The 12,947-nt window shown below is 57.2% G+C and overlaps 1 protein-coding gene across 8 annotated transcripts in view; it reads left to right on the top strand.

The window, feature by feature from the left end:
- Nucleotides 1–12,947, top strand: part of LOC125712916 (disks large homolog 3-like) — an 89,190-nt gene that overhangs the window by 54,605 nt on the left and 21,638 nt on the right. For 5 of the 8 annotated variants that reach the window (XM_048983496.1, XM_048983503.1, XM_048983501.1 and 2 more), the window contains 2 exons: nucleotides 941–1,086; nucleotides 1,714–1,890. In XM_048983496.1, coding sequence (XP_048839453.1) covers nucleotides 941–1,086; nucleotides 1,714–1,890 — 323 coding nt within the window. The remainder of the gene's footprint in view (nucleotides 1–940; nucleotides 1,087–1,713; nucleotides 1,891–12,947) is intronic. The other 3 variants (XM_048983502.1, XM_048983497.1, XM_048983498.1) reach the window with 1 other exon arrangement.

Raw genomic sequence — 12,947 nt, 5'->3', positions numbered from 1 at the left:
TTTGCAAAGGGCTTTTGCAGTACAATGTATATATTGAATATTAATGCATCTTGCGTATTTTAATATCATGGCCTTAATTATGTCTCCATGAAATTGGAAGAAGTGTAATCAACCTAAATAATGACATAATACGAAATATAATAATGATAATTGTTCTTACAATGTCTCTCGTAATTAAGAAGTTTAAAACTCGCCTGAAAAGATGGTGCAGGGCTGTCATTTTGGGGGGACATTATCTTAAGGCTGCAATTATTTCTTGTATTGGGTACAAGCTGCTTAAGACAATTATTGACAATAGGAAGGTAGCTTCAAAAGCAGTAAACTCATTTTCAGTCACGGGGCAAACAGTACTAATGTCGCCGGCAGCTTTGAGAAATGCGACTGTAATTACCTTCATTTGTCGCAATCTCGCGGGCTTCGCTTCAGAACACAGGAGAGCGCGTGACCCGCAATTATCCGCGCGACTACCAGCTTCGCTCCCCTGTTAGTGTGCGCCATGCAGTCACGTGATCACGGCGTGTCCTCGTTTTTTTTTTCTGTTCGCTCAGTCATATTTTCCGAAAGTATCGGAAGGCGTCGGAGTGTTTAAAGTGCGGACCCTCTGCAGCGCCCTTAGCACGCCGCATACACCCCGTACCGCCGCCAGTCGTCGGCTGTGGGAAAGCACTGTGCGCGATGCCAGCGGCTTTGATCAGACGTGCGTCTGTATAAACCTGCCATTATAGTTCGATTGCAGTGAACCGGTGTGGATTCATTGCAGTATTGTTCAGATGGGAAGTAATTCAGCTTGCTCCAGTAAAAGCAGCTCGAGACAGCCCAGCTTTACCCAAACCATTAACCAGAGTTGTAACTGGGGATTTTTTTTTTTGTGGTAGATTATGCCGGAATGGAAATGGTTAACACTCAGTACGGTGTTTAATCACACATCTTACACGGACAGGTCAACAACATTAACCTTCAGGATGTGCGCCATGAGGAGGCAGTGGCAGCACTGAAGAACACCTCCGACATGGTCTACCTGAAAGTCGCCAAGCCGGGACCTGTGCACATCAACGACATGTACGCCCCCCCGGACTACTCCAGCAGTACGTATCAACCCACGATGGCCGGCTCACACGGGGTCACACGCTCATACTCGTGCCACACATTTCCACACAACCACGTTACGCAAGCACACGCGCATTGCACCCATGAATGCAGTAGTGCACAGCCAGGAATGCACACTGAGGCACTGTCTGTCTGAGGCACTGCCTGTCTGAGGCACTGCCTGTCTCTGTCACGCCTTCTCGCCTTGCAGTTTTGTTTGCTGGCTGCCCCCGGAGAGTCCGTAACTTCAGGATCAGCATCAGAACGGTTTTATTATCTCTGAGATAATTGCTCGTGATTGCAGACTCCACAGTACACAGTCACACAGATGGTACACGGTACCACGTACAGCGATTTCTATATGAAAATAGGTATAACGTATGAAGATGATAAGTTAATGGATGGATATGAAAATCCACTAGTGAAAAACATACAAATTAAACGAATAAAAAATTGCACGAAAAAGGTCAATAAATAGACAAGGTAGGTGGTATTGCACTCTGCACAGCCCTGAGTGATTTACCTCAGAGTGCCCAGAGCACCCCCTAGCCTGTAGCCCAGGGCCCTGCGCACACAGCATCTCACTGCCGTTCGCTGTTTTAATCTTGCCTCCTTTCCCCCTACTGGCCTCGCCCTCCCTGCAGCCTTTCCCGCCATGGTCGATAACCACGTCAGCCACAGCCCCAGTATGGGCTACATGGGCGGCATGGAGCCCAAGCCTGTGTACCAGCAGCCCCCCCAGATCACGCCGTCCCGCTACTCCCCAGTGCCGCGGCACATGCTTGGGGATGAGGACTTCACCAGGTGAGTCGCCCTCGATCGTGACTTCCCGCCCTGCAGGTCTTGCCGACGGAGCGGGCGGCGCTGTGTTCCATGCCGCAGCCCATTACGCTGATTAGCTGCTTCGCTGTATCAGCTGCTTCGGGCCTCGTGCTGCTTTTGGAAACTTAGCTGTGAGTCTGGCCTGCCCTGCATTTCCAGCTGCCTGAGGTCAGAGAGAACGTGGGGGAGGGAGATGCGGATCAGGGCCTGTTCGCCTGCTGCTTCAGGAGTCCCACGCCAGCCTGCCGTAGGTCCAGCCCTCTTGGCGGGCTTGGTAACTCTGTGCACGGTGCCGTCCGCAAACTGCCACGGGGCTCACAGGAGCGCTGCTCAGACAGCCGGCTCTGGAAATGTTACGTACTCAGTATTTAGTCTTTTGGAATTTTATGGAATACATTTTTATGGCATTTTGTAGACATTTCACGTAGGCTTTTGGGGGTAACAGCTCATTCCACTCCCCATACATGTACAGCAGGCTCCCGTATCTGAGACGAAATTAAATTAAATGAAAGGTTTCTGTGTTTGCCACTTGCACAAATACAAGTACAGGTCCGTTAGAATGCTTCTTTTTCTCTCAAGCAGGGGAAACACACACACACTCACATACACATATATACAGTTAATAGCTAAGCTTGGGGTCTCAGTGCTGAGGTTTGGGTTACTTTCATTTCACAGGTTGTTCCTAATAACAATAAAAAAAATACTACTACTACTACTACTACTAATAATAATAATAAATAGCCTGGGGGTAATAACCACACGTGTGAGATGTTCCCATGTGACACACACGCGCCAAACCTCGTATTCCTCAGGCTCCTCTGCTTTCTGGTGCTCGTGTTAAGGTCAGCGACCTCAGACACTTCCAGTGTGCCGGGTTTCAGGCCTGTTGTCACCGGCACTGAGGGTGGTGTGGTCCTTGTGTGAGATCCGCCCGTGTCACGCCCAGTTAGCTAGCTAACTAACTGCTCAAAGGTGGAAAGTTCAGGTCCAGAAAGTACAAATCCAGACCATTGTTTTGTTTCAGCCAACCAGTCGAGTATAAAGAGTCACAGTCACGGAGTATTTAACTGGTTGGTTGGAACAAAACAATGGTCTGGATTTCTACTCTCTGGACCTGAACTCTCCACCTCTGCTGCTGTTTCACCAAAATCAAAGGCTTAAGACAGAAAAGCAGCTGGAAAATCAGCGGCATGGCCTGTGAAAATGCGAGAAAGTGCTGAAATGAATTTACACGTTATATCTACACTGCTGCACACTGCGTTTGTTGCTGTCTTGGCTACATGTGAATCCACAGGCAACACCGTTGAATATAATATGGACGCGCATCTGGAGTTATCATCATCTGGAAATATGCCCATTTTTACATGCTGTGTGTGCGTGTAGTGTGTGTGGATGTACTTATCCATGCCTTTGTGTGTCTATAGAAATGTGATCCTTATATTCCGGGTCCAAGCCGAAAAGGAATCCTATGTACAGTTCTGCCTTTTAAATGAATCCTAGACTGGAGAGACTCTGTTTTATCGTAGCGTCCGCAGAGCAGTATAGGCAGGCGTCCTGCACTGGTGCGATGGTAAATCTCGGTCACAGTGTCATTACTTTACTGTGAGTTTTAATCCTAACAGTGATTACCAGTGCACGTGACTGTGATGCATACAGGTGCGATTAATGCCCTCAAACAAGATAGAATCCATCATGGATTCTATGCACTGAGCATTCAGAGAGAGAACCACCAACCCCAACCCCCCCCCCCCACCCCTTTCAGTAACTGTTAGACTGTTGTCATGGCAACAGATTCCTGGCCTCAGGACATGACTCTGCAAATGGAGATGGGGGCGGGGTGGGTATGTGTCATTGCTTTGCAGCAGCCCAGCGAAACCCAAAGGCATTGTGGTTAGAGAACAGAACCAACCGCGAGAGGTATTGGATCCCCGGCCGAGTGCTTTTATACACTGTGCACCCGGGTGTAATATCAGGCAGGCCCTAATTGCTTTAGTCAGAAGTATGTGAACTGAAAAAGAGCACGGCGTCGTTCCATTCTAGATTACCATGAGAAAGAGTGTCTATAGCACACTTATATGTTTGTTTACATGCAGCAGTTCGTAGTGTGTGCTGGTGTGCGTTGTGCCTGACCCAGAATCCCATTAGCGCTGAATGCAGCGCGCGGCCGTACATGCTCCATGCCCGGGGCCATACATGCGCGCGGACGTAGGCACGGTCAGAGCCGCAAGGACAGCAGAGAGGAATGCCACATGTGCTTGCCAGCGGCACAGTCACTCAGCTGTGTTTTCCTGTGCCCATGCGACTTACTGCTGCCATTGATATTTTGGACAGCTGCCTGCTTCCCTGATTTATCCCAAGATGGAGGCCGCTTAGGGGGCGATAACACGCACATGCTGTTCAGCGCGTCCCCCTCCCCTTTCTCTATCTCACACACACACTGACGCACACACACACACGTTTGTAATCATATCTGTGTGGGGACTCTCCATTCATTTCTATGGGGAAAAGTCTAATCCCAACAACCTTGACCCCTACCCAGCCCTAACTTTTGATATTTTAGTGTGTTTGGTCGCAGTTACAGATTTTTATTAAATTAAGTTTCCCCTTGTGGGGACTGAAAAAACAGTCCCCACAATGTCAAAATAACAGGTTCTTATCACATTGTGGGAACATCTGATCCCCACGATGTAATATATGCATGACCACACAGACATCCACACATCCTGGCGCTGGTTCTGACGCCCGGACGTCAGGCAGCACAGCTTTATATTCAAAGCACCCTTTCTCGTTGGCCAGAGCCACAGACAGTCTGACTGTAAACACCAGAACGTGGCTGTTTCACACACAGCAATGGCGACAGATGATTCCGGCATGCCCCCTGCCACGCAGAAACTTGACAAATGAGTCAGAGTGTCATGGGGCTCTAATCCCCCCCCCCCCCCCCCCCCCCCCACACCTGCACATCTCGCTCTGCCTCATTTTGGGAGCGGGCTCCTGTCTCCATCTGACATGAGGGGGCGCTCCTGAGCGACCTCCCCTCCTTGCCATCACACTTGGTTCCGTAAAGTGGAGTCACTGTGCAAACCGAGAATTCAAAGCCAAAGAGATGATAATTTCATTGACATTTACTTATGCAGCAGGCACTTTAGTACAAAGCGACGTCCAGGTGAGGATCAGAGAGCAGGAACAGCCAGTGTCCCGAGTAACTGGGGTTAAGGGCCCGACTGTGACATCACTACGGCAACCACTTTGACCAATTTGAACAGGCGACCTTCCAAGAGAGTGCAAACCCGCAGTGCCACACATCACCCCGAGTGTTTGGTCTTGTTCTCCCCGAGCTCCGGGTTACTGCCGCCCAGCTTTCATCGCAGGAAATTTCGCTCTGCCTGGATTGCTCTTCTCTGTTCTTGGCAAATTCTTGAAATGACTAAACTGCTCGTCCTACAGCTCTATTCGCTGTTAGTTCCAGGTTTGTCTGACATTGTGTCCATTGTCACATGCAGCGTTTCACCAAATCAGAGATCAGTATATGTTTTGTTTTTTATTGATGCAATTGTCCAGCAGCTATTCATGAAAGGCTACGTGGGATTTTTGCTGTGCTGCTATATTATTGCTGTGTTATCTTTTTATGGAAAAGAACAAACTACTTTTGCTATAACAAAAAAAAAAAGATTTGGCATGATGTAAAATGTGAGAATTTCAATAGTAAGATGAACAAACATAGCACATTCCCCACTGAACTGTAAAGACAGGCATCATAGTTTAAGCTTGCTACAGTCTGCATACTTTATGGAAAGTTTGCTTCTGAGCAGAAAGTGAAACGGCTGGTGATAAGACCAGGCTTTTCAGACTCAGAAGGGAACATTTTAGACCACACTTACATAACCAATCAAATATATTTTAAACAAAAATTGCTTGAAGAATCCCAGCAGCCTTTGAAGCCTCACATCAGCTGCTCTTGGCATCCCATGCCTGCCCCATGTCCACCTCTATCACCCATTTATGATGTCACAGCAGGCGGGGCCAGCAGCTTGGTGCCACTCCCTCTAGCAGATCCCAAGACAAAGCTATCGTCCCAGGGATCACACGAGCATTCCCATATGCAAAGAAAAACATTGCCCCCAACAAGATTAGCCATTAACACGGAGGAGGGCTGCCCTTTGCTGCCTCTGTGCTTACATTCTTAGCCACTGAGAGAATCAACATGCCAGTGCGGTGGGCAAATTAAAGAATAACATGGTGGTGTGTCAAACCCAGGCTGAAAGAACAAAGAGCAAAATGCCTTACAGGATCCTTGCATTTCTTACCCTCTTGTACTTTGCAGAGAAGTAACTGTGCGGAAGGGTGCAGCTGTTTTACCCAGGAAGGACGTGTTAATAAGGAGCCCGGGAAGTAGGGCACAGCAGAACGCCTGGGTATTAGTGATTAAACGCTGGTTTTGCCCAGTTTAATGTTAGTTTGTTGTAAGTGGCTGAAATAGCACCATCTGTCACCTGAGTGGAACGGGGACATTTTGCTGGACGGCTGTCAGCTGAAGCGTATCCCTGGGAGTGTAGGGCGTAAGGGTCACTTCCCCGGAGTGTTCTCCTGTTACATTGTTTTCCCGACAGATGCCGTCATCCCGGGCTGGTTTACACAGCACATGGCCTCTCGCTTTGGTCCTCGGTAGAGCCAGACCATTTATGGGGAGTCGCTCAGGTCACATATCACCCCTGTGTAGATACGTCCCTGATGGGGTTACGGTTTGCACAAGAGCTGAGCTTCCCCAGGGATGTGGACATGCTGGCGCTAAGTGTGTCCTGCCCCTTTCCAGTCCGAGCCTCCACGAGCGCAGTCACGTGACCGGAATGGGGCAGCCATTCCGCCTGCGTGGCACGGATTACCCAGAAATCTTAGCTGCGTCTGCTGCAGCACAGGGCAGAAAACACTCCCACGACACCATAACAGCCAGAGGAACAAATCAATACTGAAAGGCGAGGCTATTAACTATTTACTTGCGAGGAGACGGGCTGCATGTGAAGTGCCACTTTCCCATCAGACACCTGCCAGTGTTTACATCCCTGGGGCAGGTCACAGATAAGGCCGAGCTTCTTCTCTACGTCAGCAGGAGGCAGTAACCATGTCTTAGATAATGACTGGGGAGCTTTTTCTGGAAGGTCTAACTGGTCGCCGTGACGATCCCCAGGGATCACATATGATCTCCAATAGAAACGTACACAAACCAGACAAATGCTCACATTCGCACACAAACCTACACTGGACTGTATCCATGGCTTCTCTGGCACAAGAAGCTGTTGCGTAAATTTCATATTTATATGTGTGTATCATCTATCCGAGTTTCAGCTGCTTATCCAGCAGAGGGTCTTGTGTATCTGTTATAACATATCATAGAAGGTAATTAGTAGGCATGGAGGCTGTGTAGGTGGTCCTGTTGGCTCAATGCAGCGGGATTTCATGCCCTTTGTTGTCTGGGACAGGCTCCAGGGCCTTCCCCATGACCTTGAAGATAAACGGATAAGCAGCTATGAAATGTCATCGGAAAAATAGCCGGTTACAGAAAGGCTTACAATGAAAGCTTGTATCAGGGTTCTTTGATAACACAAGCCAAGTAAGTGTATGTGAAGTTACATAGTCTAAGGAAAATAAACAAAATCATAATGTTACAAAAACACCAGTCCAGCAGAGGGAGCAGGAGCCTGGGGAAGTGGGGCCTGGGGGAGCAGGGGTCTGGGGAAGCGGGGTCTGGGGGAGCAGGGCCTGGGGGAACAGGGGTCTAGGGGAGCGGAGCCTGGGGGAGCAGGGGCCTGGGGGAACAGGGGTCTAGGGGAGCGGGGCCTGGGGGAGCAGGGGTCTGGGGAAGCGGGGTCTGGGGGAGCAGGGCCTGGGGGAACAGGGGTCTAGGGGAGCGGAGCCTGGGGGAGCAGGGGCCTGGGGGAACAGGGGTCTAGGGGAGCGGGGCCTGGGGGAGCAGGGGTCTGGGGATGCGGGGCCTGGGGGAGCAGGGGTCTGGGGAAGCGGGGTCTGGGGGAGCAGGGCCTGGGGGAACAGGGGTCTAGGGGAGCGGAGCCTGGGGGAGCAGGGGCCTGGGGGAACAGGGGTCTAGGGGATGCGGGGCCTGGGGGAGCAGGGGTCTGGGGATGCGGGGCCTGGGGGAGCAGGGGCCTGGGGGAGCAGGGGTCTGGGGATGCGGGGCCTGGGGGAGCAGGGGTCTGGGGAAGCGGGGTCTGGGGGAGCGGGGCCTGGGGGAACAGGGGTCTGGGGAACCGGGGCCTGGGGGAGCAGGGGCCTGGGGGAGCGGGGCCTGGGGGAGCGGGGGTCTGGGGGAACAGGGGTCTAGGGGAGCGGAGCCTGGGGGAGCAGGGGTCTGGGGAACCGGGGCCTGGGGGAGCGGGGGTCTAGGGGAGCAGGGGTCTAGGGAAGCGGGGCCTGGGGGAGCAGGGGTCTGGGGATGCGGGGCCTGGGGGAGCGGGGCCTGGGGGAACAGGGGTCTAGGGGAGCGGAGCCTGGGGGAGCAGGGGCCTGGGGGAGCGGGGCCTGGGGGAGCGGGGCCTGGGGGAACAGGGGTCTGGGGAAGCGGGGCCTGGGGGAGCAGGGGTCTGGGGGAGCGGGGGTCTGGGGGAACAGGGGTCTGGGGAAGCGGGGCCTGGGGGAGCAGGGGTCTGGGGAACCGGGGCCTGGGGGAGCGGGGCCTGGGGGAACAGGGGTCTAGGGGAGCGGGGCCTGGGGGAGCAGGGGTCTAGGGGAGCGGAGCCTGGGGGAGCAGGGGTCTGGGGAACCGGGGCCTGGGGGAGCGGGGCCTGGGGGAGCAGGGGTCCGGGGGAGCGGGGCCTGGGGGAGCAGGGGTCTGGGGGAGCAGGGGTCCGGGGGAGCGGGGCCTGGGGGAGCAGGGGTCTGGGGGAGCGGGGCCTGGGGGAACAGGGGTCTAGGGGAGCGGAGCCTGGGGGAGCAGGGGTCCGGGGGAGCGGGGCCTGGGGGAGCAGGGGTCTGGGGGAACAGGGGTCTAGGGGAGCGGAGCCTGGGGGAGCAGGGGTCTGGTGGAACAGGGGTCTGGGGGAGCGGGGCCTGGGGGAACGGGGGCCTGGGGGAGCGGGGGTCTGGGGGAACAGGGGTCTGGGGAAGCGGGGCCTGGGGGAGCAGGGGTCTGGGGAAGCGGGGCCTTGGGGAGCAGGGGTCTGGGGGAACAGGGGTCCAGGGGAGCGGAGCCTGGGGGAACAGGGGCCTGGGGGAGCGGGGCCTGGGGGAGCAGGGGTCTGGGGAAGCGGGGCCTGGGGGAGCAGGGGTCTGGGGGAACAGGGGTCTAGGGGAGCGGAGCCTGGGGGAGCAGGGGTCTGGGGAACCGGGGCCTGGGGGAGCGGGGGTCTGGGGGAACAGGGGCCTGGGGGAGCGGGGCCTGGGGGAGCAGGGGTCTGGGGAAGCGGGGCCTGGGGGAGCAGGGGTCTGGGGGAACAGGGGTCTAGGGGAGCGGGGCCTGGGGGAGCAGGGGTCCGGGGGGAGCGGGGCCTGGGGGAGCAGGGGTCTGGGGGAGCAGGGGTCCGGGGGAGCGGGGCCTGGGGGAGCAGGGGTCTGGGGGAGCGGGGCCTGGGGGAACAGGGGTCTAGGGGAGCGGAGCCTGGGGGAGCAGGGGTCTGGGGGAGCGGGGCCTGGGGGAACAGGGGTCTGGGGAAGCGGGGCCTGGGGGAACAGGGGTCTAGGGGAGCGGAGCCTGGGGGAGCAGGGGTCCGGGGGAGCGGGGCCTGGGGGAACAGGGGTCCGGGGGAGCGGGGCCTGGGGGAGCGGGGAGCAGGGGTCCGGGGGGAGCGGGGCCTGGGGGAACAGGGGCCCGGGGGAACAGGGGCCTGGGGGAACAGGGGCCTGGGGGAACAGGGGTCTGGGGAAGCGGGGCCTGGGGGAGCGGGGCCTGGGGGAGCAGGGGCCTGGGGGAACAGGGGCCTGGGGATGCGGGGCCTGGGGGGAGCAGGGGTCTGGGGAAGCGGGGCCTGGGGGAGCAGGGGTCTGGGGGAGCAGGGGTCCGGGGGAGCGGGGCCTGGGGGAACAGGGGCCTGGGGGAACAGGGGCCTGGGGATGCGGGGCCTGGGGGAGCAGGGGTCTGGGGAAGCGGGGCCTGGGGGAGCAGGGGTCTGGGGGAGCAGGGGTCCGGGGGAGCGGGGCCTGGGGGAACAGGGGTCTGGGGGAGTAGGGGTCCCGGGGGAGCGGGGCCTGGGGGAACAGGGGTCTAGGGGAGCGGGGCCTGGGGGAACAGGGGCCTGGGGGAACAGGGGCCTGGGGAAGCGGGGCCTGGGGGAGCGGGGCCTGGGGGAACAGGGGTCTGGGGGAGCAGGGGTCCGGGGGAGCGGGGCCTGGGGGAACAGGGGGTCTAGGGGAGCGGGGCCTGGGGGAACAGGGGCCTGGGGGAACAGGGGCCTGGGGAAGCGGGGCCTGGGGGAGCGGGGGCCTGGGGGAGCAGGGGTCTGGGGAAGCGGGGCCTGGGGGAGCGGGGCCTGGGGGAACAGGGGTCTGGGGGAGCAGGGGTCCGGGGGAGCGGGGCCTGGGGGAACAGGGGTCTAGGGGAGCGGGGCCTGGGGGAACAGGGGCCTGGGGGAACAGGGGCCTGGGGATGCGGGGCCTGGGGGAGCAGGGGTCTGGGGAAGCGGGGCCTGGGGGAGCGGGGGTCTGGGGGAGCAGGGGTCTAGGGGAACAGGGGTCTGGGGAACCGGGGCCTGGGGGAGCAGGGGTCTGGGGGAGCAGGGGTCTGGGGGAGCAGGGGTCTGGGGGAGCAGGGGTCTGGGGGAGCGGGGCCTGGGGGAGCAGGGGTCTGGGGAACCGGGGCCTGGGGGAGCGGAGCCTGAGGGAGCAGGGGCCTGGGGGAACAGGGGTCTGGGGAACCGGGGCCTGGGGGAGCGGAGCCTGAGGGAGCAGGGGCCTGGGGGAACAGGGGTCTAGGGGAGCGGGGCCTGGGGGAGCAGGGGCCTGGGGGAGCGGGGCCTTGGGGAGCAGGGGTCTGGGGGAGCAGGGGCCTTGGGGAGCAGGGGTCTGGGGGAGCGGGGCCTTGGGGAGCAGGGGTCTGGGGGAACAGGGGTCTGGGGGAGCAGGGGTCTGAGGGAGCAGGGGTCTGGGGGAGCGGGGGTCTGGGGGAACAGGGGTCTGGGGGAGCGGGGGTCTGGGGGAACAGGGGTCTGGGGGAGCAGGGGTCTGGGGGAGCAGGGGCCTGGGGGAACAGGGGTCTGGGGGAGCAGGGGTCTGAGGGAGCAGGGGTCTGGGGGAGCAGGGGTCTGGGGAACCGGGGCCTGGGGGAGCAGGGGTCTGGGGGAGCAGGGGTCTGAGGGAGCAGGGGTCTGGGGGAGCGGGGGTCTGGGGGAACGGGGGTCTGGGGGAGCAGGGGTCTGGGGGAGCAGGGGCCTGGGGGAACAGGGGTCTGGGGGAGCGGGGGTCTGGGGGAACGGGGGTCTGGGGGAGCAGGGGTCTGGGGGAGCAGGGGCCTGGGGGAACAGGGGTCTGGGGGAGCAGGGGTCTGGGGGAACAGGGGCCTGGGGGAACAGGGGCCTGGGGAAGCGAGGCCTGGGGAAGTGGGGCCTGGGGGAGCGGGGGTCTGGGGGAGCAGGGGTCTGGGGGAGCGGGGGTCTGGGGGAACAGGGGTCTGGGGGAGCAGGGGCCTGGGGGAACAGGGGTCTGGGGGAGCAGGGGTCTGAGGGAGCAGGGGTCTGGGGGAGCAGGGGCCTGGGGAACCGGGGCCTGGGGAAGTGGGGCCTGGGGGAGCGGGGGATCTGTGCTGCCACAGGGCATCTGCTGCCGGACGACAACTGTGCTGTTGGAGGGCGTCTGTGCATATGGGAGTCGTTCTCCACGCTGGAACATGCCATGTAGATAGATGCGTGGTGGATATGATGTGTGCAGAAAGCCACAGAATGTATTCATCCAGTACTTAATGTTCAATATTTTTCCTAAGGTTAGTCATTGAATTGAAGCTGTTGTGTAGCTCCTGCTTCAGTACTGTTCACACCTGTACCTGGGCATTCACTGGGAGCTCAGCCTAGCTTCACTAATACCTAGTTGACTCCTTGAGAGCATGATTCTAATATGCTATTTGCCTCACATGTCCAAAACATTGCACTAAAACGTCTGCGTAATATGTGAAATGCAAATGTGAATGTGTAACAGTCACAATGGGGTAATAGTGCATGTTCATGCACGGAGGCGTGTAGAGAGCTACTGCAGTAATTTGCAGGGAAGGGATGGGGCCTGCGTGCAGGGCGGGGGCGGTCCGGCTAACGTGGGGCCCTGATCTGGCACAGACACAGCCGTCCTCTGGCTGAAGGGCCACAGCAGGTGAGAGCGAGACCCAGCAGAGTCCGAGGTGGGGATCAGACCAGCTGACAGCAGCGTCGGCTCCATGAAAATGCACAGCAGCTGCATAATGCCTGTATGCTGATGTCAGATTCATATATTTCATCGCCTTCAGTTTGAATATTTCCTTTATTATGCCTATATGGAAATATTTGCTACTTTATAGATTTGGTGAAATTGAAGGTGGTTTGTTTTTAGAAAAGAAGAGACCCTTTCAGCTACATTTATTCCGCAATGCAGCTGGGATCCGCTCCTCGTAGGAGCCGTCGGCTTCAGCTTCCGCTTCCCATCCCCCAGGCAGGAATATCCTATATCCCATTAGATATATACTGTAGATAATGTTCAGTTCATCTAACACATCTGTACTTACAGTACATTAAGATTTTCTAACAGACTTTTAATATTTGCTTGAAAATGTAACTAATATTCAAACGCGCGACCCTGTCCTGTATAGGCATTTAGAATACGGATGGATAATATAACTGGTACTATTATATTCAGAAAGTTTCTCAGTGGGTAGCAGCTCTGCCTCACACCTCCATGGCTGTGTGTGTGTGTTTGTGTATGTGAGTGAGTGTGTGTGTGTGTGTGTGCAGTTATATGATTAGCCATAAATTGTCTGCAGTGTGTGATTCTGTGATTCTGCCCTGTGATAGACTGACTAACATCAGATCCCTGACCCTGTGCTGCCTGGGGTAGGATAAGTAGCTGGAAGACTG

Source organism: Brienomyrus brachyistius, chromosome 18, assembly GCF_023856365.1.
Source record: "Brienomyrus brachyistius isolate T26 chromosome 18, BBRACH_0.4, whole genome shotgun sequence".
Classification (NCBI taxonomy): Eukaryota; Metazoa; Chordata; class Actinopteri; order Osteoglossiformes; family Mormyridae; genus Brienomyrus; species Brienomyrus brachyistius.
This window is presented reverse-complemented; position numbering and strand designations above follow the sequence as displayed.